The sequence below is a fragment of the Octopus bimaculoides genome, chromosome 4, assembly GCF_046866305.1.
Source record: "Octopus bimaculoides isolate indiv1 chromosome 4, ASM4686630v1, whole genome shotgun sequence".
Classification (NCBI taxonomy): domain Eukaryota; kingdom Metazoa; phylum Mollusca; class Cephalopoda; order Octopoda; family Octopodidae; genus Octopus; species Octopus bimaculoides.
The window spans coordinates 42,023,139-42,050,039 of NC_142931.1; the positions used below are offsets into that span (position 1 = coordinate 42,023,139).

General features: G+C 37.5%; 1 protein-coding gene and 1 long non-coding RNA gene across 3 annotated transcripts; one reads left to right on the forward strand and one right to left on the reverse strand.

Annotated features, from left to right (window-relative positions):
• Positions 1-477: 477 nt before the first annotated feature.
• On the reverse strand, positions 478-5,035 carry LOC106881812 (uncharacterized). Its single transcript, XR_001410903.2, has 2 exons — positions 4,896-5,035; positions 478-622 (listed from the first exon to the last, which is right to left on the reverse strand). It is a non-coding gene; the product is annotated as an uncharacterized LOC106881812 (long non-coding RNA).
• LOC106881803 (protein CDV3 homolog) lies at positions 4,971-23,553 on the forward strand. 2 transcript variants are annotated; one of them, XM_089350657.1, is made up of 5 exons: positions 4,971-5,339; positions 12,851-12,930; positions 19,597-19,745; positions 20,225-20,422; positions 22,757-23,553. In XM_089350657.1, exons 1-4 carry the CDS (start codon positions 5,157-5,159, stop codon positions 20,419-20,421), a joined length of 609 nt encoding a protein of 202 aa, XP_089206783.1. In that variant the 5' UTR covers positions 4,971-5,156; the 3' UTR covers position 20,422; positions 22,757-23,553. The 2 variants fall into 2 exon arrangements, with proteins under 2 accessions (XP_089206783.1, XP_014787806.1); XM_014932320.3 differs by having other exon boundaries at positions 20,225-20,417.
• The last annotated feature ends 3,348 nt before the right edge of the window (positions 23,554-26,901 follow it).

A 26,901-nucleotide genomic window follows, 5' to 3' on the forward strand; every position in this document is an offset into this window, starting at 1 on the left:
TCGTTATAAATGAGTGCTTCCAGACATAAGGCTTCAAATTTGGTGGATAGGTATACTTGATGAAATTGACTCATCCCAGAAGGAAGAAAGGCAATTTGGGATTTGAATTCAAAAAGTAAATTGTAGTGAAATACTGCAAAGCATTTTGTCTGCTGCTTTGATAATTTTTTCCTATACATTACCCGATAAATAATATTGATTTTTTAACTTAAGCACAAGGCCTTAAATTAGATGATTTTATTAATTTTATCACTTGGCTGGCACTTATTTTATCATTGCTGGGAAAATGAAAGAGGAACTCAACCTTGACAGAAATTGAACCCAGAACACAACCAACACCAGCATGGCATATGGATGAAGGCAACAGAGAAAAAAAAACAACAAATACTTTTATTTTTTCATATTGCATGGGTTTTGTTGGTAACTTAGATCTGGTCTACTCAGCAGAGAAATATCAAAGAAACAAAACAAAAAACATTAAAGAATCAATTAAGTTTATTTAGCCTTGTTTTATAAAGTGTATTTTAAGATTCAATTCCAACTATAGCACTGCATAGGAAAGAATTATATGTGTGTTACTGTATAAAATTCTACCAATGTCCTCTGTGATTTCACTGGATTTCTAAAAAGTGAAAAATAAAAATAAAATAAAGAAGTGTAAAGTTAGTCAAAAGTATTTTCTGAAGTCTTAAAGGCTGTACCAAGCAAGTGAAAACAAAACAAAACAACACCAGAAAAACAAAGACAAAAATAACATAGTTACAGAAAAATAAAATTAGACAACATACATAAGTAGATTTGCAAGCCAAGTGAGACCTAAATCCAAGGCCTCTGCCAGCCCACTTATGCGTACCTTTCCTACATTGGACACTAAACTCTGCTTGCGAAGACTTGTTGAGGCAAGCGAAATCGAACTAAATTCGACGACTGGCACCCGTGCCAACGTCGTCTCCTTCATTGGACACGAAACTCAGCTTGCGAAGACTTATTGGGCAAGCGAAATCGGGATAGCACCTGTGCCCAGCGTCGCCTTTCTGGCACTTGTGCCCGTGACATGTGTAAGGATTTTCGAGCGAGATCGTTGCCAGTGCCCCTGGACTGGCTCTTGTGCGGGTGGCACATAAAATACACCATTTTGAGCGTGGCCATTGCCAGTACCACCTGACTGGCCTTCGTGCAGGTGACACGTAAAAGCACTCACTACACTCTCTGAGTGGTTGGCGTTAGGAAGGGCATCCAGCTGTAGAAACTCTGCCAAACCAGATTGGAGCCTGGTGTTGCCATCCGGTTTCACCAGTCCTCAGTCAAATCGTCCAACCCATGCTAGCATGGAAAGCAGACGTTAAACGATGATGATGATGATGATCAAAGAGGCCAGACAACAAATTTTCTCTCAACTGCAATGATGTGGCAATGAAAGCAAGTGTAACTGGGATCATGCAGGTCCTGTGCAACATTCCCATGATCACTGCTCCCAATAAATCCTTAGTGCTGTGAGGCAGTTCCTACTTTCAATGCCACTTTACTTCAAGAGGTTCAAATCAGAAAGTCACATGATCCATGAAACTTCAAGGTCAGTCACTTCTGGGTTGTGAGGCCCATGTGGGAGAGAGCAGAATCCCATTGGAACATGAACTCTCCCCTGGCAGTAAACCCTTGATCTAAGGCTTGAATGCTATGTCCAGTATCTCAATGTAGGCAGTAGCATTGACACCAGGGTCCTTCAACAAGAAGGCAGCATGACACAGCCCTCATTACTCACAGCCCCCAAGACTATCAGAGAGGACTGGGTCTTGCTGTGCATCACACACTACAGGTACCTTACATGGGGTCTGTGTAGAGCAACTCATTGATTCTCCTGCTTACCTCTGGTCTTGGTCACAATTCCTCTCATAAGGAGAACTAGATTGTGATGGATTTCTTATGGTAATTAAACTTGCTTAGCAAACACTGATTGAATCATGTGATTCTCTCAGGTCTTACCAGATACGATCAGCTGATCCTTATTATATGGAACTCGTACCTGATGTCCTCATACACCAGATGTTTGATAGTGGACTGCCACCTTGAGTTGCTTGGTGATGACCTGAATCAGCTTGTTGAAGTTAGTGATAGGATATTAGATTAACTGAACAAACTCGGTTGTCCTGACAATGTCTGACTGCTGGAACCCCATCAGAAGCTCCCACTTCTTTCCTAACCTTGAACACGAAGGACCTGACCACATTCAAGAAGCTAGTACTCTTTGAGTTGCTGTTATTGGCAGCTAGAGCGTCCTGCATGACATGCATTTTCATTTCCTTTGTCAGATTGAAATTTGCCATGTTGATACTGTCAATACAAAGAAAGGGACAAAATTAAAATTTAGCAAACATTAATGTTATGCTGTCTTTTGTTTTATGGCCATTTGAATTGTGTTGACAAATACCCAACATACAATGAACTTTACAGGCAATTTCAACTTTTAGAATGCTGAATTTAAGGAAGTGGCAGTATGTGTATTAAAAGGTATAAAATCACTGTATTTGATGGAATATAAAATGCATTATTCAAAAATAAAAAAAAATCACCTCAGGTTCTATATGTGAAGTTGAACCACCCAAAAGTTTTAATGCAGTAAAAACTGTTTTTTTAATCCAAATATGCAATGCCGAAATTAGGTTGAATATGCTTATGTGTCTTTTATGCCATCAAATACAGTACCTACATATGTGCATATATAAAATCATTCTTTAAATTTTAATAAGGTCGAACAATTATTACACATCATCATCATCATCATCATCATCGTTTAACGTCCGCTTTCCATGCTAGCATGGGTTGGACGATTTGACTGAGGACTGGTGAAACCGGATGGCAACACCAGGCTCCAGTCCGATTTGGCAGAGTTTCTACAGCTGGATGCCCTTCCTAACGCCAACCACTCAGAGAGTGTAGTGGGTGCTTTTACGTGTCACCCGCACGAAAACGGCCACGCTCGAAATGGTGTCTTTTATGTGCCACCCGCACAAGCCAGTCCAGGGGCACTGGCAACGATCTCGCTCGAAAATCCTACAGGAGCCAGTCAGGCGGTACTGGCAACGGCCACGCTCAAAATGGTGCATCTCATGTGCCACCCGCACAAGAACCAGTCCAGGGGCACTGGCAACGATCTTACTTGGCTTGCCGGGTCTTCTCACGCACAGCCCATTTCCAAAGGTCTCGGTCCGTAGTCATCGCCTCGGTGAGGCCCAATGTACGAAGGTCTTGCCTCACCACCTCAGCCCAGGTCTTCCTGGGCCTACCTCTTCCACGGGTTCCCTCAACTGTTAGGGTGTGTGAATTAACATTTTCATATTTATTCGGGCAAAGCTAATACTAGTGCCTAAAGATCTCTTAAAATTTCAAAGACTGAGCCTTAGTTGTAAATCAGTTCCAGATCAGCCTTGGCCCAAGAGACCTACAGTGTTCAGCATAACCAGCCAGTCTCTCTTTTTTTCAAGCAAAATGCAATGTGACCTTCCTTTGTTTACGATAGCAAAGAAAGTTGGCTTCTGTTTCTAGCAGGCCGAGCCCTTGTATAAGAACAGTGACGGAGATGTATTTATGGGCGTGTGGGGGAGGGGAAGATAATACTTATGTACATTTCAGCTCATAGACGTGAGGAAGGAGATTATAACGTCTAACCAGCCCTTCCTTTGAAACCTTAGCCTCATGGGCCCCAGTGCCCCTTAGGTCTTAAAACTCATTTCCATTGTCGGTATAGAGATCCCTTCGTTGGTTAGAATCGAGACATGGCTGTTGCCTATAACTTCAGGTTATCTCTAATCAAAAACCATTCTAACCGGAACCATCCCGTCTTTTATTCAATGTGTCTTTTTTCAAGATTGCATGCCGTGACTTGATGGCGATGTGGTTGTTAGGAGGTCGAGCTGCCATATAAAAACCACCACCCCTCTCAGCAGGCTCGGTGAAACTATATACGTGGTAGGTGGAATAAAGGTTAAAATGTGAAATATATTCGTCAAAATTCAAATCTTCTATTCTTAAAAGTGAAACAAAGCAAAATCTGATAGAATGTATACGAGGAAACTGTACTCCAAGTGAAAATTCGAAAAGATTCGAATTATTTCTGGTGTTGTATAATAGATATATATGTGGCGGAATTTTAATTTTATCATTTTTACACGATGGCAAAATTAGCTTCATATTATTTGAATCTGAATTGAAAATGCGTCACCGTTCCTAACTTTTGGACATTATAAACAGCTGGCCCGTACCTCTGAACAGACAGCACTGCAGTAACGAATACAATATGTATATATATATATATATATATATATATATATATATATATATATATATATAAAACATCAAATCCAACGGAAATTTAAATTTTAATTACCGGCACATTTTTTTTTTAAAGATTATGCATCGTAGCGTTTTTGATGCGCAGTTTTGACGAGTACCGATAAAACTTGGTATATTTTAATAATTGTTCATCCTACAGCATTAAATGCGAAAGTTCACTTTGAATGAAATTGCACCAAATTATAAATAAAAGAATTATAAAAGTTTTTTTTTTTAATTAATAATTTTTTCTTTACTGCATAAAAATAATTAGGATATTGACACGAAATATGCTTCTGAATAAATAATTCACAAGAAATATACATACACCTGTAGCTATTATTTAATAACTGAGAAAAAAAAGAGGCTTCTTAACATGAATAAATAACATCTAATAATATTAAATATTTATTCATACCACGTATGCACACGGGCATATACTCTCTCTCTCTCACACACACACACACACACACACATATATTATATACATGTATATATAGATTCATACAGACACATACATATAGAGGTATCACACATAAAAAAAAAATCAAGGGTACAGTACTTACAATTTATAATTCTGCTTACACAAGAGTTCTTCAAAATTTGCTCAAAGTCCGCACCAAACAATATCCGGATCCGCCATCCTGAGAGAAGCCTGTAGTCAGAGCTGAGCAGTAACTGCCGCTTTTACGTATTGCCATTCACCTTTTTTTTTCTAACCTATTCCACAAGCGTGCCAACAACACTTACCAGCGCTATAATATTTAGTCAGCTCCCTTGTCATTGTTTAACTATTTTCTAAATACCAATCTTTCTCCTTATTCAACATGGCAGACAGTAGTCTTGATGATTTTTTCGCTAAGAAGGACAGAAATAAAAAGAAATCTAAGCAAAAAACAGCACCTTCTGAATTTATAGCCCAACCAGAAACAGTGACCCGGAAAACGAAAAAAAAGCCAGAAAAAGAAAAGCAAACTACCAGTAATGTGGTCAGAACACAACCTTCAGAAGTATGTATAAATATGGCTCCTACAATTTGAATTTCTTTTCTTTCTTCTTTTTTTGTTTATTCTGAAAGGCAGCTGTCGAACTCGATTATGAACCGGTCTTTTATAGATATCGTGTATGTGTGTGCATCTATGTATGTGTGGTTAACATATGGCTGCTTGGCTGGCTATTCAACTTCTAATTTTCAATATATCTTTTAATTTCATTCTTCGCCATAAATTTTACTTACACACATATATATGTATCAAATACCCACACATGCATATAAATATATATGTATGTATCTGTTCATATCGTATACGTTCACTTATTCATAAAGCCCTAGACATACATACCACCATACGCTTAATTCCCAATAACGTCAAACCACGAGGTTAGCTTAAAAGACTCAATTCTACGCTGTTTGGTGTATATCCACCCACTGCAATCTTTCTAGACTTCAGTTGTACAATTTTAAAATAAACTTAATTTATTTCCCCCGCTAAAATATTTAAACATTATTCTATACATTATTTAACAGAATTCCGGAAACGTTAAAAACTTAATTGCTTGATCACGTGTATAGCAATCTGTGTACGTCACTAAAATTTTGATCAATCTTCACCACGATCCTTTATTTTGTTTTAATTCACTATTTTGTTTCGTGGTTCAATTTACATATATATATATATATATATATATATATATATATATATATATATATATATTTAATTAGAATTACCATTGCTTAATTAGTCCAACTAATGGTCTGTCCCTTGAGAGTTTTAAGCAGAACATGTCCAGTTTCCCTCGTCTAATTTCCATTTGAAACTCTTGCATTGCTAACATGTTTAACAGAGCTTGTGAAGTGCATAAACATCACAACTTCGTATTGTCTTAGGTTTCTGAATCTTTATATTATTATATAGATTTAGGTACCGAAGCCTTTCTAGGTGTGGAAAATTCCTTTAAGTTCGAATTTCCCCTGGGTATGGTTTTAATGACCCGGTGTGTATATTATAATTTACCACCGTTATGTAGATGTAATTTAGCTAGGAGGAACCGTAATGAGGTTTCGATTCCCTTCTAAAGCAACTTTATTACTTATGTCATTAGAAAATTCCTCTCGTTTTCCCGACACCCTGAGTATGAGTCTGCTTGATAATTATCATGTTATTAATTAGGTTTTAACTTTTGCTTTTTATCAAGTGTGAAGCACATATTTCTATTGTTAGAAACGTGAGTAGATAAAGATTGATTTTTCGAACTAGAATATACATATGCGTTATGGTTAAAAAGTTACGATTTTCTTCCAGAAGTGATACATTCTACTTTTCTTTTTTAACATGAAAAGGAAGATTGTGTGTGTGAAAAGAGGGAACAGCAACTGTCACACACATACACAAAAAAAAAAAAAAAAAATGCAAGTGAATGTTAGACATTTATTAGTATTTAAATACATTGCAGTTAAAATGAATGTATTTTTAAAATGTGAGCTTCACGAGAAAATGACTAACCCATGACATTTGATTTTGAGGAAGAATATAGTAGAAGTTCAGTGTTTTGGAAAGGCTGCACACACTCGAGTGAAAAGCATTAGCAACATCATTTCCACCAATTTTTTGTGCCTACTTTTCCAGACTAGTGTCGTTTTGTATGTATTACAACACCTTCCTACACATTTTAAGATGTCATTTCTTCTGTGAGGTCTACAATTTTAAGATGTGTTCTTCCTTTCTGCATTTCTGCAGGCTTCTTTGATTTGATTATTGTATTAACTTCCCTTGCAAGCAGGTAGCTGGCTTTATGTTGCAATCCTACCTCTCACAACACTGGCATGCCATGTCTTCGATATATTTGGCAGGATTTTCATAATTGAATAAATACCCTTCCTATTGTCAGATGGTGGCTAGTATTGAGGTATTTGTAATAAGTAGGTTCAACAAAACTTACATTTTCACACTTATGCATTATACAGTTTTAATGTCAGGAAAAGTTATTTAAGGTTTCAGCAAATATTTGTTTTGTATCTTAGGTTATTGGTGAGCACTGTTACATGGGTGACCTGTAAATTCTTAACAAGTAGTCTGCTACTCTATCACTTTATGTTAATGTCTTCTATAAACACTTTATGTTAATGTCTCCTATAAACAAACTGTCTCCTCCAGCAGATTAATGTGCACAAACCAACCATTGGAGTAAAACACCTTCCTTGAAAAGACATTAAGATTTGGTATGAGGAAAGACTGTCAGCTATTGAATACAGGCCTCAACAATTCTAGTCCAATTCATGCTGCATAGGGGAAAAATTTTAAAACCGTGATAATGATGACAACCAAATAAAACAATTGATATAGTTGTCATGAGTTGCATTAACAAGGTTAGACTTAATTATAAATCTATTGGTTATAACATGAATTTAACTTTGTTCATCATCATCATCGTTTAACGTCTGCTTTCCATGCTGGCATGGGTTGGACGGTTTGACTGAGGACTGGCAAGCCAGGAGGCTGCACCAAGCTTCAGTCTGATCTGACAAAGTTTCTACTGCTGGATGCCCTTCCTAATGCCAACCACTCCAAGAAGTAGGTGCTTTTTATCTACCACTAGCACAGGGGTCAGTTAGGTGACACTGGCATTGACCATGCTCAAATGGTGCTTTTTACGTGCCACCTGTATGGGAGTCAGTTAGGTGGCAATGAAATATAACTTAGCATTATAGTACTCCATGCTGGTGCCATGTAAAATGTACCTGTGCCAGTGCCAATTAAAATGCTGGTGCCACATAAAGTGCACCCACTACACTCTGTAAAGTTGATGTTAGTAAGGGCACCTAGTCATAGAAACCATGCCAAAACAGACAACTGGAGCCTGGTGCAGCTTCGATCAAACTAGCCAACCCATGCTAGCATGGAAAACAGATGTTAGATCCTCATCATTGTTTAATGGCCACTTTACATACTGCCATGGGTCGGATGGTTTGACATGGAACTGGCTAGCAGGGAGCTGTCCGGACTCCATTTGTTGTGGCATGGTTTCTACAGCTGAATGTCCTTCCTAATGCCAACCACTTAACAGAGTGTGCTGGGTGCTTTTTATGTGTCACCGTCACATGTACTTTTTAAATGGCACCGACACCTGAAAGGACAAACCTGTATGTGTGGAAGACTATTTTGTTTGATGTGTCTTATCAAGTACAGCAAATCACCACATCTCCCAATCCCTTGTCCTGACTCATAATATAAAGTACAATTATGTGAAGAGAAATTTAATTTGTTTTGAAGTTGATAATGTTTACATTCACCTATAATGCCTAGTGAGTCATAACTTTATTCTCCATTGAAGTATTTGTGAACAAGCATCACTCTTTGTTATAGAATTTTATATCTATAAAAACACTTATGTCTCTTACAATTTATAGTTCCGCACCAGCTACTTATATCTATTTTGAATTGACTTAAAGATTATACCTAGAACTTTCTGTTTATTATCACAGTGCAATCAATTGGAAAGCTATTAAGTATTGAATGAAAATGGAGTGTATTGTTAGACATGGACAAATATACCTGTTGCTTCTATGGCACTCCTATATTAAGGAAAATCAAAATGGTGAATTTTGAACAACCTGTCACAGTAAACCCTACAGCTTAGAGAATGTGACTTTTCTGTAATTTGAGATTAACCCTCATGCTTTTTATCTTACTAAAATTGCTTTTGAAATTAAGAAAGTCTGACACTGGGCTATTGTATCTCTGTGACAACTTGGGATATTCAATCTGAATCTATTTTTGTGATAGCTATGTGTTCTGTTACTTTGTCCCTTACACCATATGATAATAATACCATTTTTGAAATTATTTGAATTATTGGATCAAAACATTTTTCTGTGTGGTCTTATTCAACAACTAGAAGCCAAAGAACCTACTAAACTTTTCAAATGCTCACTTCAAACGTGTTGCAACCAAACCTTACCAATTAAATGTAGAATGTAAAGAATTTATATATTCATAAATTTCAAAACTTTAAGAGTATCATGCAACCAAATATTTTCCATGGCATGTACAGGTTTTGGTTGTCAATGGCAATTTCAGAAATTGCCAGTGAAAACCAGCTATTTTATAGATCTTGACACTTAGCCAATTTCCTGTATAGATTATCTCGTCAGTGATGTATTGCAGCATAAAATGTTATGACAAAATCTTTGTAGTGCATATCAAGTTGTTATAATGTCCAAGGAATGACCAGCTTTTCATGCAGCTGGTGATTTGTATCGATTTAACAAAGTTTCTAAAGATGTTACAAAGCATTTTAGCAAGTAAACAATGAATTCATAAGCAAAATAATCTTAAAATATCTTTTCGTATTTGAATAATGTTTTTAGTCAATGATGAAATAAATATAAGCATCTTTCAAATTTCTTTAAAACTATAAAACAATTTGGCTTTAGATAAAAATCATAAATATTATCTAACTTCTTTGGTTATTTGATTTTTACATTGAGAATTATATCCTGATGCCGAACACCTTTAACCTTGAGCTATTTATGGCCTAAAATAGTGAAGGGGCTTGACACTTAGTATATTATTCCAAAACTGATCTTTTTATCTGAGGATGCTACAAAATGTGTAATTGAACTAGCTCTGATGACCAGCACTAATATGCTTTTTATGTTGAAGTGGATGATATTGATAAAATTATTGCTGCAACATTATCACAAAATGGTTGACGCTTTTTTCAAGGTCCTTAATTCTTTAAATAATAATAATAAAAACTAGATTGTTATAAAAAAGCTTGTACAATTATATCTCTCATTCACTGTAAACGATTGACCCAGCTCACTATCTCTCAGCCAATCAGCTATCTTGTACTTGTGCTACTACTTCAACAACTATTAATTTAGAATTATTGCTCAATTTTTTTTACAATACTCTGGTATAAGAAGAATACTTTATTTTGTAAAAGTTCAAGCACAGCAAGTATGCACAAAATTCCATGTATATAATAAAGCCTGACTTATGATCCAAAAGGACTTCTTACTAAGGCTGTTATTGGACCCTTGTTAACTTAAAAGGACCTCTTCATCATTCTAATAATTTAAATGTATACTTTGTACAATTAACAAATGTTCTCATAACCATTCATTTATATATGTTCATTTTTCCATACTGGCATGGTTGGACAGCTTGTCATGGTTGTGATTTCTTATTCAGTCCTCCGAACCGCTTGGGGGACCACTCTTATTTGTACTGTCAATTTTTGGCATAGTTTGTACAGCCAAATATTTTTCCTACCACCAACCATTCTGCAGAGTATACTTGGTGCATTTAATTGTAACATCAACATTAGAGAAATTGTCTTTTCTTTGGTAAGACTAAATTGTTCTTCCTACTCTATTGTCTCTGTTCATTTGTTAACTGGACCATTGAGATTATCTCAACTCTGGTAAACCGTAGAGAGATCCTCCTTTCCTTGTATTGTCTTTATTCATTCCATTCTTTTCCACAACTGGATGTGTAGAGAGAGACATTTTCTATTACACTATTACATTACTGATAACAGTGAAGTAGACTGTGGAGTGCTGCTCTGCAACCGGTATGCTGCAGCACACTGGTGTACCACGAGACAGTGTCGTGTGCTGCAGTGTAACCTAAATATAATTTTTTCCCCTATACATTGAGTTATATTTTTAGTTTAGGTGTGCCGCCGAATTTTGAAAAGAATATGTGTACTGTAAGTAAAAAAGGTTGCGGAGCACTGGACTAAAGGAGTCACGGTGCAAAATGCAATACGAAGAATATCATTCATCTTTCTGGTACAAAAATCGGAAGAGACTCGTATGTACCTTCCACTGCTGGAAAAACGTTATTCCTATTTCTTTATTTTTGGAATAATATTGTTTATTCATTCAGATAGAAGTGGGGTTTCCTTCGAGTCCGCCAAGTTGAAACAATTTCTAAATAGCCATGGGATTTCTGCACGCTGTACAAATCGATATAACGTCTTAACGAATTAACCTGACAAAAGGTATAATGGTATTAGAATTTTGTTTATAAAAAAAGTTATGTCCCCTTGTGTCTTGTGGCAGCACGTCCGTTATATATATGTTGGGTGTGTGTGTGTGTGTGTTCATTTCAGCCATGCAGCTGCGGTCATGTGTATAATCTTTTAAATTGATTAAAAGATTAAAATCTAGAACTTCTTTATCACAACAATCTTATCTGGTTGGGTAGTTTTCATACCTTGTGTTAATGCAGGGAGTTAACCAAATTTTTTATGGAGTAACCTTTCTTGGCAGATGGAGTGAAAGACTGCATATATAATAAAATGAGTCTTGAAAACATGCTTACTTAACGATAACTGACTCATGTAACTAATCTAATTCCAGAAGTAGTTAATCATGAATATTATTCTCATGTGACGGGAACATAAAGTAATACTGAGATAGACAAGATTGAAAAGAAGTCATTAACCTGCTGTTGATTATGACAGGCCTGTTTTGTTTTGTTTTGTTTTTGTGGCTGAGTCATATACCTGATTAATTTTATTTTTCCTTTTTGTCAAGATAGCACATGAATGGGGAAAATATATTGGTGGTTAAGCAATATGAATTGTGTGATATTTAACCATTTTTCTAGGTAATATTTTTAGTATCAAAATATACTACCTGTGTTTCAGTTAATTTTGAAAATAATCTAGAGATTGAATAAATTTAGTCAACTAATTGACTCTTAAATTAAGATTGTGTTTCAAAGATAGATTATATAGTCATTTAGTGAAATGCTACATTTTACCTAATTAAAATCACTTTCTTTTTAACAACAGGTCAAACAAATCTGTTGAGGCAGATTTTCTATGGACAGATTCCCTTTCTGTCACTAATCCTTAGCTGTTTCCAAGGAAGGTAATATTCTCTCATGCCTTGATGCATCCTTCATGGCAGATTGGAAATGAACGACATTACTTGTATGATGTTGATGCTAATGTACAACCATTGTGTAATGTCAAGACCAGGATGGACACACACACATACATATATGAAGGACTCCTTTTAGTTTCTGGCTATATTAGAAGACTAAGATGTTGTGTTGTGGGATTGAGCCCAAAGCAACATGGTTGGGAAGCAAGCTTTATAACTAAACAGTTGAATTCAAGATATTATTTCGAAGTCATTTTACATTTAGTCAGAAGTTTGTATGTGTAAACAGATGTATAAGGAATTTCTTGTGAGTGTATGTACTTATGCATGTATAGTTAATATGTGAGCGCTTTTTCCATTTCAAGCAGTATTGAGATTATGTATAAAAAATAGAATGTAGAAACTTGTGGAGATTTAACCTTCAAACATTCCTCTAGCTTATTAAATCCTAAACCTTAATGCTGTTTTTTTTTTGTTTTTTTTTCTTTTTTTTTTTTGTCATTATTTTGATTTATATCCCTAAAAGAAAACTGAAATTTTAGATATCAAATATATGAAATGATTTGTAATATTTGACTTGTACAAAATGTCTTTAACAAAAGTTCATTTTCATAACAGGAGGATCTTGAATGGAATGATTATGAACAAGAAACTGAAAAGGATTATTCTGGCTTGAGGATACAAAATCTACAAATTAAGTATGCTTTCTCTTTTAACTATTGTGCTTTTAATTATAATCACAATTTTTATGTTATTTTGCTATGTTTTTTCTATGAATATTCAGCAAAGTATCTGATGACTTGCTGCAGTTATTTGCTGTTACCTTTGTGAGTTTCAGCCCTTTGTGACTATATTTCACCACTTCTTCCCATTTCTTTTTCTGCAGGTCCTTCCACTTAAATTTTTTTGTACATTTTTACACTTCTATCATTTTCCATATGCAACTTGTTTGTCTCCACAATCTTTTCTCTTCCATTCTACACCTGATTCATCTCACACCTACTTTTTCTTTCAGTTTATTTGTGCTCCTTTGTTCATGCACACTAACATTATACATTCAACAGAGCATGTGTACCTCATTTCTTTCCAACCTTCACATATCCTCTGCACTCAATACTCAAGTTTTACAACATGCAACATTGAATAAGCGTCATACAAAATCTGCCCTTGTTGACAATCCTTTTGTGTGCAGCAAAAGTGATAATTCCCTGAAGTTTTCACCTTTTCTTACTCTGGCTGCTATGCTTTCAAAACACATATTTCCACCACTGCTTAGGTCACCCAAGAAGCACAGGCTATGAATTTCTGCAAGGAAGCTTTCTAACCATTAAAAATATATATTTTATGGATATGCTTGCTGATAAAAATCCTGTCAGGTGTTTTTCATTGCTTTTATATCCATAGTTGTTTTATTAACCATACGGCCATTAACTTTACCTAATCCCTGTGTTGAGTCAGCTTGGAGTAGTTCTTCCCTCTTTCTCTCTCTCTCACACATTGACCTACATGTTTCTTTCTTCTTGGCACCAGTAAGGACAAGGACTCCTCTATCATTCTATGCACACTTTTTCCCAATGACATTTTGATTAGCACTGACACCGCTTTCTACATTGTGTGGTGCCACATAGGTGGAGGCGCAATGGCCCAGTGGTTAGGGCAGCGGACTCGCGGTCATAGGATCGCGGTTTCGATTCCCAGACCGGGCGTTGTGAGTGTTTATTGAGCGAAAACATCTAAAGCTCCACGAGTCTCCAGCAGGAGATGGTGGCGAACCCTGCTGTACTCTTTCACCTCAACTTTCTCTCTCTTACTTCCTGTTTCTGTTGTGTCTGTAATTCAAAGGGTCAGCATTGTCACACTGTGTCACGCTGAATATCCCCGAGAGCTATGTTAAGAGTACACGTGTCTGTGGAGTGCTCAGCCACTTGCACGTTAATTTTACGAGCAGGCTGTTCCGTTGATTGGATCAACTGGAACTCTCGATGGAGTGCCACATAAAACGCATCCGGTACACTTTATGGAGTGATTGGCATTAGAGAGGGCATCCAGCTGTAGAAACCATGCTTGAGCAGACAATTTCTCAAATGTATTTCCATTGAAGTGTTTATAATCATATTTACATTACCAAATTTACTAGCACTCTAGGCTAAAATGAAAAAATTGATATACTGTTAGGTTGCCATCTACATAAAAATCAACCTAAGCTAGCTTTTTTAGTTACTAGATCTTCTAACACAGTATCTTTGGCAAACTTTCTTACATTTTAGCTGAACACATTGTAATTGTTTCTGATTGAGGCACGATACTAGCAGGTTTGAAGAGTGGGAGTTAGTCAATACGATTGACTTCAATAACATTTGTACTCAAAATGTATAGAGCAGGGCATTTTTCTCACACTCTAATGATTCTGTCAGCTCTCATCATCATCATCATCATCGTTTAACGTCCGCTTTCCATGCTAGCATGGGTTGGACGATTTGACTGAGGACTGGTGAAACCGGATGGCAACACCAGGCTCCAATCTGATTTGGCAGAGTTTCTACAGCTGGATGCCCTTCCTAACGCCAACCACTCAAAGAGTGTAGTGGGTGCTTTTACGTGTCACCCGCACGAAGGCCAGTCAGGCGGTACTGGCAACGGCCACGCTCAAAATGGTGTATTTTATGTGCCACCCGCACAAGAGCCAGTCCAGGGGCACTGGCAACGATCTCGCTTGAAAATCCTACGAAGGAATAATACTTTCAAATTTTCGTTTCTGGCCTAAAAATTTGAGGGAAGGTGGCAAGTCGATTACATCGACCCCATTACTTGATTGATATCTTATCATCCTCAAAAAGATGAAAGGTAAATTCTTATGTTGACCGTGTTGTGTGACGTAAAGTCTATTAGCTCCAGAGACTTGTGCTGTTTGAGAAGCTGCTATAATACATGAGATTTTTTTCAACTGCTCACATTGCCAGTAATGGTCTGCAAAACTGACATCTCACTTGTGGAGACGTTAAATTCATACCTTACTAGAAAATCAAATTTGTACCGGAAGGACGTCTGTATGAATTAAACTCTTTAAATGTCATATATGCTCTTGTATTTTTATTTTTATCTCACTGGTAAATATTATTGAACTTTGTAGTAATTAGCTTCTACCAATTTTCTCCATCATTTGGTGAGTTTTAAAATTTATGAGGCATTCACAAACATTTTAGAGAGATGAAGACTGCAGACCCCTGTTTGTTTTACCGCAAGTCTCTTTACTGAGACCAGACTTTAAATCTTGACACCATGATTGATTCTCATCTTTCACATATATTCGGATGTTGTCTTGTTAAATTACTTTATTCTTATTTATTTATTTTTGTTATTTACTATTTACCAATAACAGCCGAATCTCCGAAATATTTCTCGTTGTAGGAAAGTGTTAATGGCTCTTGTCAAATGTTTATAGGGCTTTCCTATAAGTAGGTTATCTCCCTTGGCTAGGCGGTGCTCCATGTAGATAATTAAACTTCCGGAGGCTACCCACGCCATTGTTATTGTTTTACGTCTTATCATGGATATAAAGCAGCTTGATGATTCAGCTATCGAAGTACTTACTGTGCCTGAGTTAAAGAAATATTTAAGATTATATGGACAGTATGTTACTGGAAGAAAGGCGGACTTGATTGAAAGGTTGAAAGGAATAGAAACTGTCGATGAAGAATGTCAACAAAGTAAATTCATCGGACGATAAGTCTGAAGTATCGGACGATACTTCAGACAGGAATAAGCAGAAGCTTATATCTCCTCTCGGTGAAGTATTGCCTTATCTAAAGATCTTTGTAAGTTGCCGAATTTCACAGATAATGACATAATTACCTCGTGCTACGGATGAAAGCAAAGCAACAGTTAAGGAGTGGCATATTTTACCACGACAGACACGTACACAGCATCGAATACCACGATGTGAGTGAAAGCTGCTCACTGTATTGTCCGGTGTCTGGTAATCCCTTCGATACCGACATCAAACTAAAAAAAGAATCCTGACCACAGAGTGTGGGTAATTATGTCAAATGTCACTGGCAATGTGCATTCAGCTGATTGCAACTGTTAAAGCAAGTCACTGAGCATGCGTACATGTCATACGGGAGAGTTCCAATCAGGGGTGGATAACACCTTATAGGAAAGCCCTATAGCGCTCAACAGTTTCATCTATTAAACATGTAGTTCTCATTTCAAGGGAGGTAACTCAGTATTAACACATGGTCTTGGCGTACGACTTCAGCTGTGTACTTTTGTTGGCAAATACCTCACTAATACAACACTGCCAACAAATTAAAAATAACTTCGTCACCCAGCAAATTACCTAACACTTTATTGCGTTGCTAATTGCCTGTCAGAAATGTCATTAAATCACAACCATGCACAAATGAACTGCGCTCCATGCAGTCGTCATCACAGCAAGCTGATTTGGCTGGATAATTTACTTTGATATGCCTTTAATAAACATGGGATGGTTACGTCTTGAATAATTTTTTCATCTGAGGCTAAATGAAGGAAAAAGTTAAGACACCAAACACTACAAAACTTAAAATTTTTTAACGATTAGTTTACAGATAATTTTAAAACATATTCAGAATTTAAGGTTATGTGATGTTTGTTTTATAAAACAAAAAAATTGTAATTAGCTTTTGCCTGTTGTAGTTAGTGTTGCACTCACTATTTTGCAATCTTGGTTTCGATTCCCAAAACGGGCGGTGAATTGTGTTCTTGAGAAAAGCACTGCATTTCACGTTACTCCAGTCCACCCAGCCGTGGATGAGTAAGCCTACGACGGACTGAGGTTCCGTTTAGTGGACATGTTGTGATCTCGGTCATTTATACACAATGGAAACCGAGTAATTTGTCCTATAAATCCTAGGATTCGAGACTACCTACATTTGGTTGTTGATATCAGTTATTTATTTCAACTACAAAAGCATGATTTACTTCCCTTGGATTCTGACTCCAGTAGTATGGTGACTAACGCCAATTAGAACACTCTTTTCACGGGACATTTAAAGTTGGTTTTAAAAAGAAATAACTCTTCTTACAGATATTTCTAGCTAAATGCCTATAATCGAGCATCGTTAGGAGAAATAAGGGTAAATTTTCAGATTAACACCCGCACGATTTTCACTAGGGTGTTAGGGTTAGGGAATTCCGTCCCTAACCCTAACACCCTAATGAAAATCGTGCGGGTGTTAATCTGAAAATTTATAGAAATAAGAATATGCTGCAAGTATTTTCTTGGTACTTTTCAATACCCATTTTTCAGATAGACTTTCAAATTGTACTCCACTCTTCTAGATTTGTATCAGGACTACCTTCTTGTGAAGAGTAAATAATATACCCAAATATTGATGATGTGTGCATTGGTATTTTGAATGCTAAAATATGTTCGTGTTAAGTACCATATCCCATGACATGAAAGTAGTCTGTAAAAGTGTACTATATTTATTACTTCAAACCCATCTGGAACAACAAAACAATGAATGGAACTTCTGTCTGTTCACTTGTCCTGCTAAAATTAGCAGCCAAATCTCCATATAACACCCGACTTAGATTATAAAAATAAAGGAAAGGATGCCACATTGGATAGTGTAATATGGGGTAATCAAAACTCCATCCTCAGTAAATACTATGTAATTTCTGTTTTAGATCACTTACCTCAAGATTTGGAAACTTGCATCTATGTTCCCTTGCAAAGGAGAGCATTTTCTTGGATACTGTCAACACAAGTCTTTGGCTCTCGTTTCCACCACTTACAGAATAATGAAAATAATACCTGTATTGTGATAAATCTCAACTTTTCATGTACAGCCACTAAAACTGGTTCCAAAATATCAGACACACTGAAATTAACTCTTTATTTACAAGAATAGTTGTCACCTTTAGCATCAATCAATTTTTATTTAACCTGCTAGAAATAGCAGCCAGATTTCCATAAAATCACACTCCATTATATGAAGTAAAGAATATGTTGGACAATGTAATTCATAGTATATATATTCAAAAATATATGATGGTCAACATTGGAACATCTCTACTCAGAGGTCTGCTCTGAGAACATTTTAACTCTAGCCAATATGGTTTCCTTCAGTTCATTTAGTAATTCTATCACTCTTATTGTTCTGTGATGGGAGATTAGTTGTATTCCATTATTAATATTTCTATACCTTTCTTCTTTTGATAGCTCACAAGACTCCTGCACATTTTACATCTAATCTTAATTTAATATGTGAATTAGGCTCAAGCTAAAATTGGGGTTACTTGTTTTATTCATTTGTGAGTGTGAATTTGTGCGTATTTGTCATCATCATCAATAAATATCCATGTTGCAGGCTGGCATGTTTTGGACGGTTTGACAAAGATTTAATGAACCAAAGACTGCATCATACTCCAGTGTCTGCTGGTTTCTATGGCTGGATACCTTTCCTAACGTCAACCACTTTACAGTGTGTACAGGGTGCTTTTTCATGCACTAGTGCTATTGAGGTCACCATGTCGCTCACAAGGCAACAATCACCTGGGAGGGAAGAGGCTGGAGTAGAGCAAGATCTTGTAGAAGAGCTTACATGACTATTCACACTTGTGAGAGAAAGTGAGAATAAAATTAGAGGTTTCTCCAAGGAGACAGACTGCCTAGGTGGCACCTCAGGTAGCAGGAACAGCAGCTGGTGGGGGAAATGCTAGCTTCTTTTTCTGTGTACTGTTTCTTTTATTAGATGCACTTTCCATTATTTGCTAATTCACATATCTATTTCGAAAATCATTAAATTGGAAAATTTAGCTTGCCTGTGTTTTTTTTTTTTTCTATCTGACTCTCTATTCTCTACATTATTTACATTTGACGGATATTTGTCCTCCTCTTGTTTGTTGTTAACATAACACTTCGGCTGATATACCCTCCAGCCTTCATCAGGTGTCTTGGGGAAATTTCGAACCTGGGTTCTCATTCCTAAGGTATTTTTCGATGTTATTATTATTATTCAGGTAACTGCCTAGAATCGAACTCTGAATCTTGGGGTTAGTAGCTGCGCTCTTAACCACTATGCCATATGCCCATATTGGTTAAGAGTGAGGGCTACTAACCCCAAGATTCCGAGTTCGATTCCAGGCAGTGACCTGAATAATAATAATGGTAATAACAACATCAAAAAATACCTTGGGAATGAGAACTCAGGTTTGAAATTTCCCCAAGACACCTGAAGAAGGCTGAACGGTATATCAGCCGAAACGTATTAACAACAAACAAGATGAGGACAAATATCTGCCAAATGTAAATAATGTACATAATTCCTCATCTCTTTAATATAGAACTGTATTCTCTGCTCTTTTTTGCCTTGCAGATCTGATGATGACGACGATGATGAGAATGAATTGAATCAAGATAATAATGAAAATTCTGAATCTGGAGAAAGGCAAGAGAGTAGTCAAGGGCCTTGGAGTAAACAAGGCGCACAAACACCTCCAGCTCCCTCTCCAACACCTGCACAAGGTACAGTGGAGTAATCTTCATTTAATAATCTGCATTAACTCTTTGTTGATATTATAGAATGTATTCACAATAGTTCAGTTCTGGAAATATTTTCAAAGAACTAATATAACATGTAGGTGTGGCTGTGTGGTAAGAATTTAGCTTCCCAACCACATGGTTCTGGGTTCACTCCCACTGTGTGGCCTGTTGGGCTGGTGTCTTCTACTACAGCATCAGGCTGAACAAAGCCTTGTGAGTGGATGTGGTTCATGAAAACTGAAAGAAGCTTGTGTGTGTGTGTGTGTATGTTTGTCCCCACCACCACTTGACAACTGGTGCCCCCATAACTTAGCAGTTCAGCAAAAGAGAACAATAGAATAATTACCAGGTTTTACTGCAGTCTAATGACTAAAACAAATAAAAGATAAAAGATGCATCTGTTAATAAATTGTCTCTTCTTTGAATTGAAATTTTTTTTTTTTTTTTTTCAATTTTTCCAGAAACTCCAGAACCAGTAGCTCCAGTAGCTCAGGAAACACCAAAATCAGTTGGACGATATATACCACCTTCTCAACGTGGTAACAGTTCTAGTGCAGCATCAGTAACAAGAACAAGATTAGCTAAAAAAACAGCTCCGAATATTCAGAGTGAAGTTGATTTTCCAACCCTTGGAGGCGGCGGTACTAATGACGTGTAAGGTGTTATGATTTTATTTTTCTAAAATTTTTGAAATTTAATTTTAAATATTAAATCAAGTTGATTAAATAAAGCTTTTATTTATATACTTTGGTGTGTGTATCTGAGACTCTATCCTTCCTTGAACCCTCTTTATCCAGTCACATTCAAAAGTTCAAACTTGAACATTATAGGCGCAGGAGTGGCTGTGTGGTAAGTAGCTTGCTTACCAACCACATGGTTCCGGGTTCATTCCCACTGCGTGGCACCTTGGGCAAGTGTCTTCTACTATAGCCCCGGGCCGACCAAAGCCTTGTGAGTGGATTTGGTAGACGGAAACTGAAAGAAGCCCGTCGTATCTATGTATATATCATCATCATCGTTTAACGTCCGCTTTCCATGCTAGCATGGGTTGGACGATTTGACTGAGGACTGGTGCAACCGGATGGCTACACCAGGCTCCAATCTAATTTGGCAGAGTTTCTACGGCTGGATGCCCTTCGTAACGCCAACCACTCAGAGAGTGTAGTGGGTGCTTTTACATGTCACCCGCACGAAAACGGCCACGCTCGAAATGGTGTCTTTTATGTGCCACCCGCACAAGAGCCAGTCCAGGGGCACTGGCAACGATCTCGCTCGAAAACCCTACAAGGCCAGTCAGGCGGTACTGGCAACGGTCACGCTCAGGATGGTACATCTTATGTGCCACCCGCACAAGAGCCAGTCCAGGGGCACTGGCAACGATCTCACTTGGCTTGCCGGGTCTTCTCACGCACAGCACATTTCCAAAGGTCTTGGTCAGTAGTGCTCGCCTCGGTGAGGCCCAATGTTCGAAGGTCTTGCCTCACCACCTCAGCCCAGGCCAATATATATATATATATATATATATATATATATATATATATATATATATATATATATATATATATATATATATATATATGTGTGTGTGTGTGTTTGTGTTTGTCTCCCCAACATCTCTTGACAACCGATGCTGGTGTCCCCGTAACTTAGCTTTCAGCAAAAAGAGACCGATAGAATAAGTACTAGGTTTCCAAAGAATAAGTCCTGGGGTCGATTTGCTCGACTAAAAGGCGGTGCTCCAGCATTGCCGCAGTCAAATGACTGAAACAAGTAAGAGAGAGTAAAGAATATTATTTGTATTAACCTTATTTAATTGTCCCTGTCTCTCAATGAGGAAGGGCATTGAAAGCCTGTGGATAAATTGTGTCAGTGAAGTTTATTGCTTACATATGCATGCTTGGTTATTATTTAGAAAAACTCTCAACTCATTAAGTTGCAATATGTGAATCCCTCAAGATTCTCTCAGGAGTTTTGTCTTATGCAATGTTTCAGTCAGCACAACTTCCTTGTCATTGTTATGTAAGTAGCTGGCTATTCCATAAGTACATGCACACTTTATATAATCCTCAGGTAGACTTACGTTACTGTGTGTGACAAGGCTTTACCTTCAAATTACATGTAGAATTCACTCAATAGGCTTCCTCAGTTTCTGTGTGTTATAAGAAGGCTGGATTGGCCTGAGGGGCTCTGGTAGATAACACTTGCCTAAGTTATTGCACTAAATCAAATTTTATAATAAAGTGAACTTTTTAACCTATTGTCACTACACCCATCTTGGTAATACTTAACCAAAAATTGTCAGTAAAAGTTAAGCAAAATCTCTGACCTAGCAAAAAGTGAGGTGTGCATGATTTTTTGCATTTAATTGGGAAAAAAAAATAAAATAAAATCCTCAGTCTGTAATAATTCATGTACTGTGGATTTGTGGTTCAATATGTTGAACTGACTTTATTCCTTTGCTGATTTAAGTCACTGTACTGTAGAAATCATGAAGCACAAGTTTCTAAAGTGTAGGGAATTATAAATTCCCACTGCCCTCACTACTTATTTTATTAAACACAAAAGCACAAAAGGTGAAGCAGGCTGGAGCAGAGTTTTAACTCTGTGTGCAAAAAGGGTATAATCAAATATCTTAAGGTATTTTTGTCCACCACTTTACTAACTTAGCCATCTTCCTGCCTTTGTTAAACTCTTTTGTTAAAATTTTATATTACACAGTTTAATATTAGAAGGTAGGGGTATAGCACTTTGAGTCAAGCCCAGCACATGTCTGATGCTAATTTTATTAATCCTAGGAGAATGATAGCAATTTTATAAGATTTGTCTTTAACTTCCTCGAGTTAAAACAAGTAACTGATAACATGTACTGAAGTTGCTTCAGTCAACTACTCTCCACCCCTACACTTTGTGATTATATGCTAATACAAGAAATCTTTACCACACACAAAAGCATGTAATGATTTTTCTTATTTTGGGATTCTTTTCTTTTGCAGAGAGAAAAAATATATAGATCGAGTTCGTAATAACAACCGCAACTATGAAGATCCATCAAATCACAGTTTACCACTGAAATTAAATAATAAATTTAAAGTTCTCGAAGACTAAAATTAAATCATATTGAACTTTGCCAGGGCAGGGACTGAGCAGCTTAGTTTGTAAGTAAAATAAAATTGCTATACCAAGGAAAAATTCTGATGGACTTGAATGAGTTTTAATGAAGTCTAAAGCTGTCTAAGTCCTCCTATCTTGGAAACCATGAGCTGCTGTTGCCTGTGATACCTTCCATACACCAGTCCTAGCATGGCAGATAGCATTATCAATTCGTGTTCTACTTGCCATTGCTGCTTCACACTGGGAATATCTTGTTGCATTCTTTTTACTTTTCTCGATCTTCTTGAGAAAGGTGTTTTTATCTCCTTAACATGCCAAAATATAGATGCACACATTTTTGTGTGCCACCTTTGAGAATTCAAGGTAACAACTGACACCCTTGAATTTATACAAATTATGAAAATAGATTTTATTTATGATTTAGTAATATTAGCTGAATGAAATGAAATTAATAATGTTACTTTCTGAAGGTTTTTTTTTTTTTTTTTTCCAGTCAATTACTTAACAGTAAGTAAACATTTGTTATAAACAATCCCCTGACAAGTATGAACACGCACACACATACAAAAATGCAAAGGCATATAATTCACACAGAAAGTTAAGTTCTTTGTTATTATCTGAGAAACTTTGATGCAACAGTTAAAATGTATAAAATAAAGCAATAATGCTCTGAATTTTCTGGATGGTTTTTTTTTTTCATTTTCAGTATTTTATTTGTTTTTCTGGTTCACTAATATTTTAAATGTGATAGGCTGTGGGCTATTTTACACACACACAATCAGCACAGTTTCTTGCTCCTTGAATACACCTGAGAGCAAGTCTGCATGATTTGAACTCTCTTCTCCATTTTTACTCAGTGTTGAGATATTTCAGGTAACTGTTGATGATGTCCATTTATCAAATATTTCTTTGTATGTCCTCAATTATGTGCGGCAAGTATTTGAAGATGGTTTCTTCATTCTGGCAACACCGGAATGAAATATGTTAAGCAGATTGATTCCAATTCCCACATTGTTATAGCATTACAATGGTGTTTCACCAGGTAAATTCTAGAATTGCACCAATTGATGATTGCATCAACAATAATTAGTCCATAGAGTTTAGTAAGTTCAGTTGCTGTGAAGAGTGAACAATAAATCCATCTAGGAGTGAGAAGATATAGACTGAGTATCGCTTGGATTATGGGTGAGTGTAAGTCTGAGGTAGAAGAAAAAACTAGAACTGAGTGGAAGGCTAGAAATAGCCAATGCTTCAAATCAGGCACTGGGAAAAGACAAGTGTCTCAAAAGGTGGGGCAGTGTGTAGAGGGAGCAGAGGATAAAGTGCAGCTGCACATGGAAAACTATTTAGATTGGCTAAATTATTTAGCTAGTGACAGTGGTAAGCATTCAAAATGCTCATATTTATAGGTACACATACATATGTACAAACCCATTTGCATATCAGTTAATAAGCCCTCTATTTGTTTCAAAAAGGAGTATTCCAGTTTGATGATCTAAACAACTGACTCATATGATTAATATCAATGTTGCTGAATATTCCACAGATGTGTGTACTGTTAATGTAATCCTCAGAGCAAAATAGTGAAGAGTAAATGAGACTGCTAGTATGACAGTGACAATCATTTTACAACAGTTGGGATGTCAAAACAGTGGCACAAGCATGGATACATGGCAGGCTTGGATACAGGGTGCCATGCAGTAGGATTGAACCCAGAACCATGTGGCAGGTAAGCAAACCTTTTACTACACAGCCATACCTGTGTGTATGTGAGACAGAGACAAAGCTGACTCTTCGAATTACAGTTACTATATATCTAACTTACATCCACACAGTTTCTGACAACCTAATTTTATTCAGGGCTTGGGTTGACACACTTTTAGTTAACAATACTTGCCGAAAATATCATGCAGTGAAAGTGGACTTCTTAACCACTCAACTGTGTCTTCATCTGTATATAGAACTTTTTACACTTTCATTCATCCACAGCTACATTTACAATATGTGTAGAATGAAGTAGGAGAAAAGGGATTCCAGTCCTTAGGCAGGTGAGTACAGTTGTTCAGCTGATTGTTTGTGTTAGGTGGAGGGTAGTGTCAACAACAGATTGGAGTAACTGTGAGAGAGAGAGAGCAGTTGGAAGAAGGTGTAAGTTGCTTTGGTGTGTGTTATGTGAGGAAAAGGTGAGCTTCTGTTGGTTTGAAGTGAACAGAGGTGGGTTGTTGACAGAGACAAATGTTAAGGAAGTTGTTTTGCCTTAGGTTAGCTCTGACTAAACAATTGATCAAAGGCATTCCAGCCTTGATCATCTCAAGTTTTTAGAGGCATCTAGAGCTACACTGTCTAATGTTAACCTTCATCTAGGACAGTAGTGGTGTAATTTGTGAGAAACTGATTGCTTTTGAGAAGCTTTGTAGAGGGTTTTCTCTTTGTGATATGGTAGAAGTGGATTCCAGTGTGGTGAGGATGTTAATTTGAAAGATAAAAACTGGGTATGGCACCACTTGTACAACCATCAATGTAACTGTTATGCAGCTCTGGTTTATTGAGTGAATTTTGGTTGTCAATTCTTGTCAGTAGAGAGCACTACAGAAGAAGCAGTTGAATGGTGTTGAGTTGAGGGAGGAGTGCCAATCGTGAAAAGGGAGTTGACAATCTTGGTAATAAAGAGTTAGGAAGGGGTTATATTTGGTTCAGTGGAACAAGTTCATCATCATCATCATCATCGTTTAACGTCCGCTTTCCATGCTAGCATGGGTTGGACGATTTGACTGAGGACTGGTGAAACCGGATGGCAACACCAGGCTCCAGTCTGATTTGGCAGAGTTTCTACAGCTGGATGCCCTTCCTAACGCCAACCACTCAGAGAGTGTAGTGGGTGCTTTTACGTGTCACCCGCACGAAAACGGCCACGCTCGAAATGGTGTCTTTTATGTGCCACCCGCACAAGCCAGTCCAGGGGCACTGGCAACGATCTCGCTCGAAAATCCTACAGGAGCCAGTCAGGCGGTACTGGCAACGGCCACGCTCAAAATGGTGCATCTCATGTGCCACCCGCACAAGAACCAGTCCAGGGGCACTGGCAACGATCTTACTTGGCTTGCCGGGTCTTCTCACGCACAGCCCATTTCCAAAGGTCTCGGTCCGTAGTCATCGCCTCGGTGAGGCCCAATGTACGAAGGTCTTGCCTCACCACCTCAGCCCAGGTCTTCCTGGGCCTACCTCTTCCACGGGTTCCCTCAACTGTTAGGGTGTGGCACTTTTTCACGCAGCTATCCTCCTCCATTCTCACCACATGTCCATACCAGCGCAATCGTCTCTCTTGCACGCCACAACTGATGCTTCTAATGTTCAGCTTTTCTCTCAAGATACTTACACTCTGACGGGTATTCACATTGACATTACACATCCAACGGAGCATACTGGCTTCATTCCTTGCGAGCTTACGTATGTCCTCAGCAGTTACAGCCCATGTTTCACTGCCATGTAGCATGGTTGTTCGTACGCATGCGTCATACAGTCTGCCTTTTACTCTGAGTGAGAGTCCCTTTGTCGCCAGCAGGGGTAAGAGCTCTCTAAACTTTGCCCAGGCTATTCTTATTCTAGCAGCTACACTTTCAGCGCACCCACCCCCACTACTAACTTGGTCGCCCAGATAGCGGAAGCTATCGACTACCTCTAGTTTTTCACCCTGGAATGAGATAGAAGTTGTTTCCTGTTTGTTTGCAGTCTTTATTGCACCTGAACATCTGCCACAAACAAAAACTAACTTGCTAGTTAACCTGCCTTTGATGTTGCTGCACCTCTTATGTGTCCATAGCTTGCACCGGGTACATCTTATAGAGTTACTACCTACTCCTTTTCTACATACTGAGCAGGGCCATCTACCTGAAGGGGTTTGTGTTTTATCTACCTTCCTACTTATTAGGATTTTGGTTTTAGCTAGGTTGACTCTAAGGCCCTTCAATTCTAGACCTTGCTTCCACACCTGAAACTTCTCCTCTAGTTCTGATAGTGACTCCGCAAT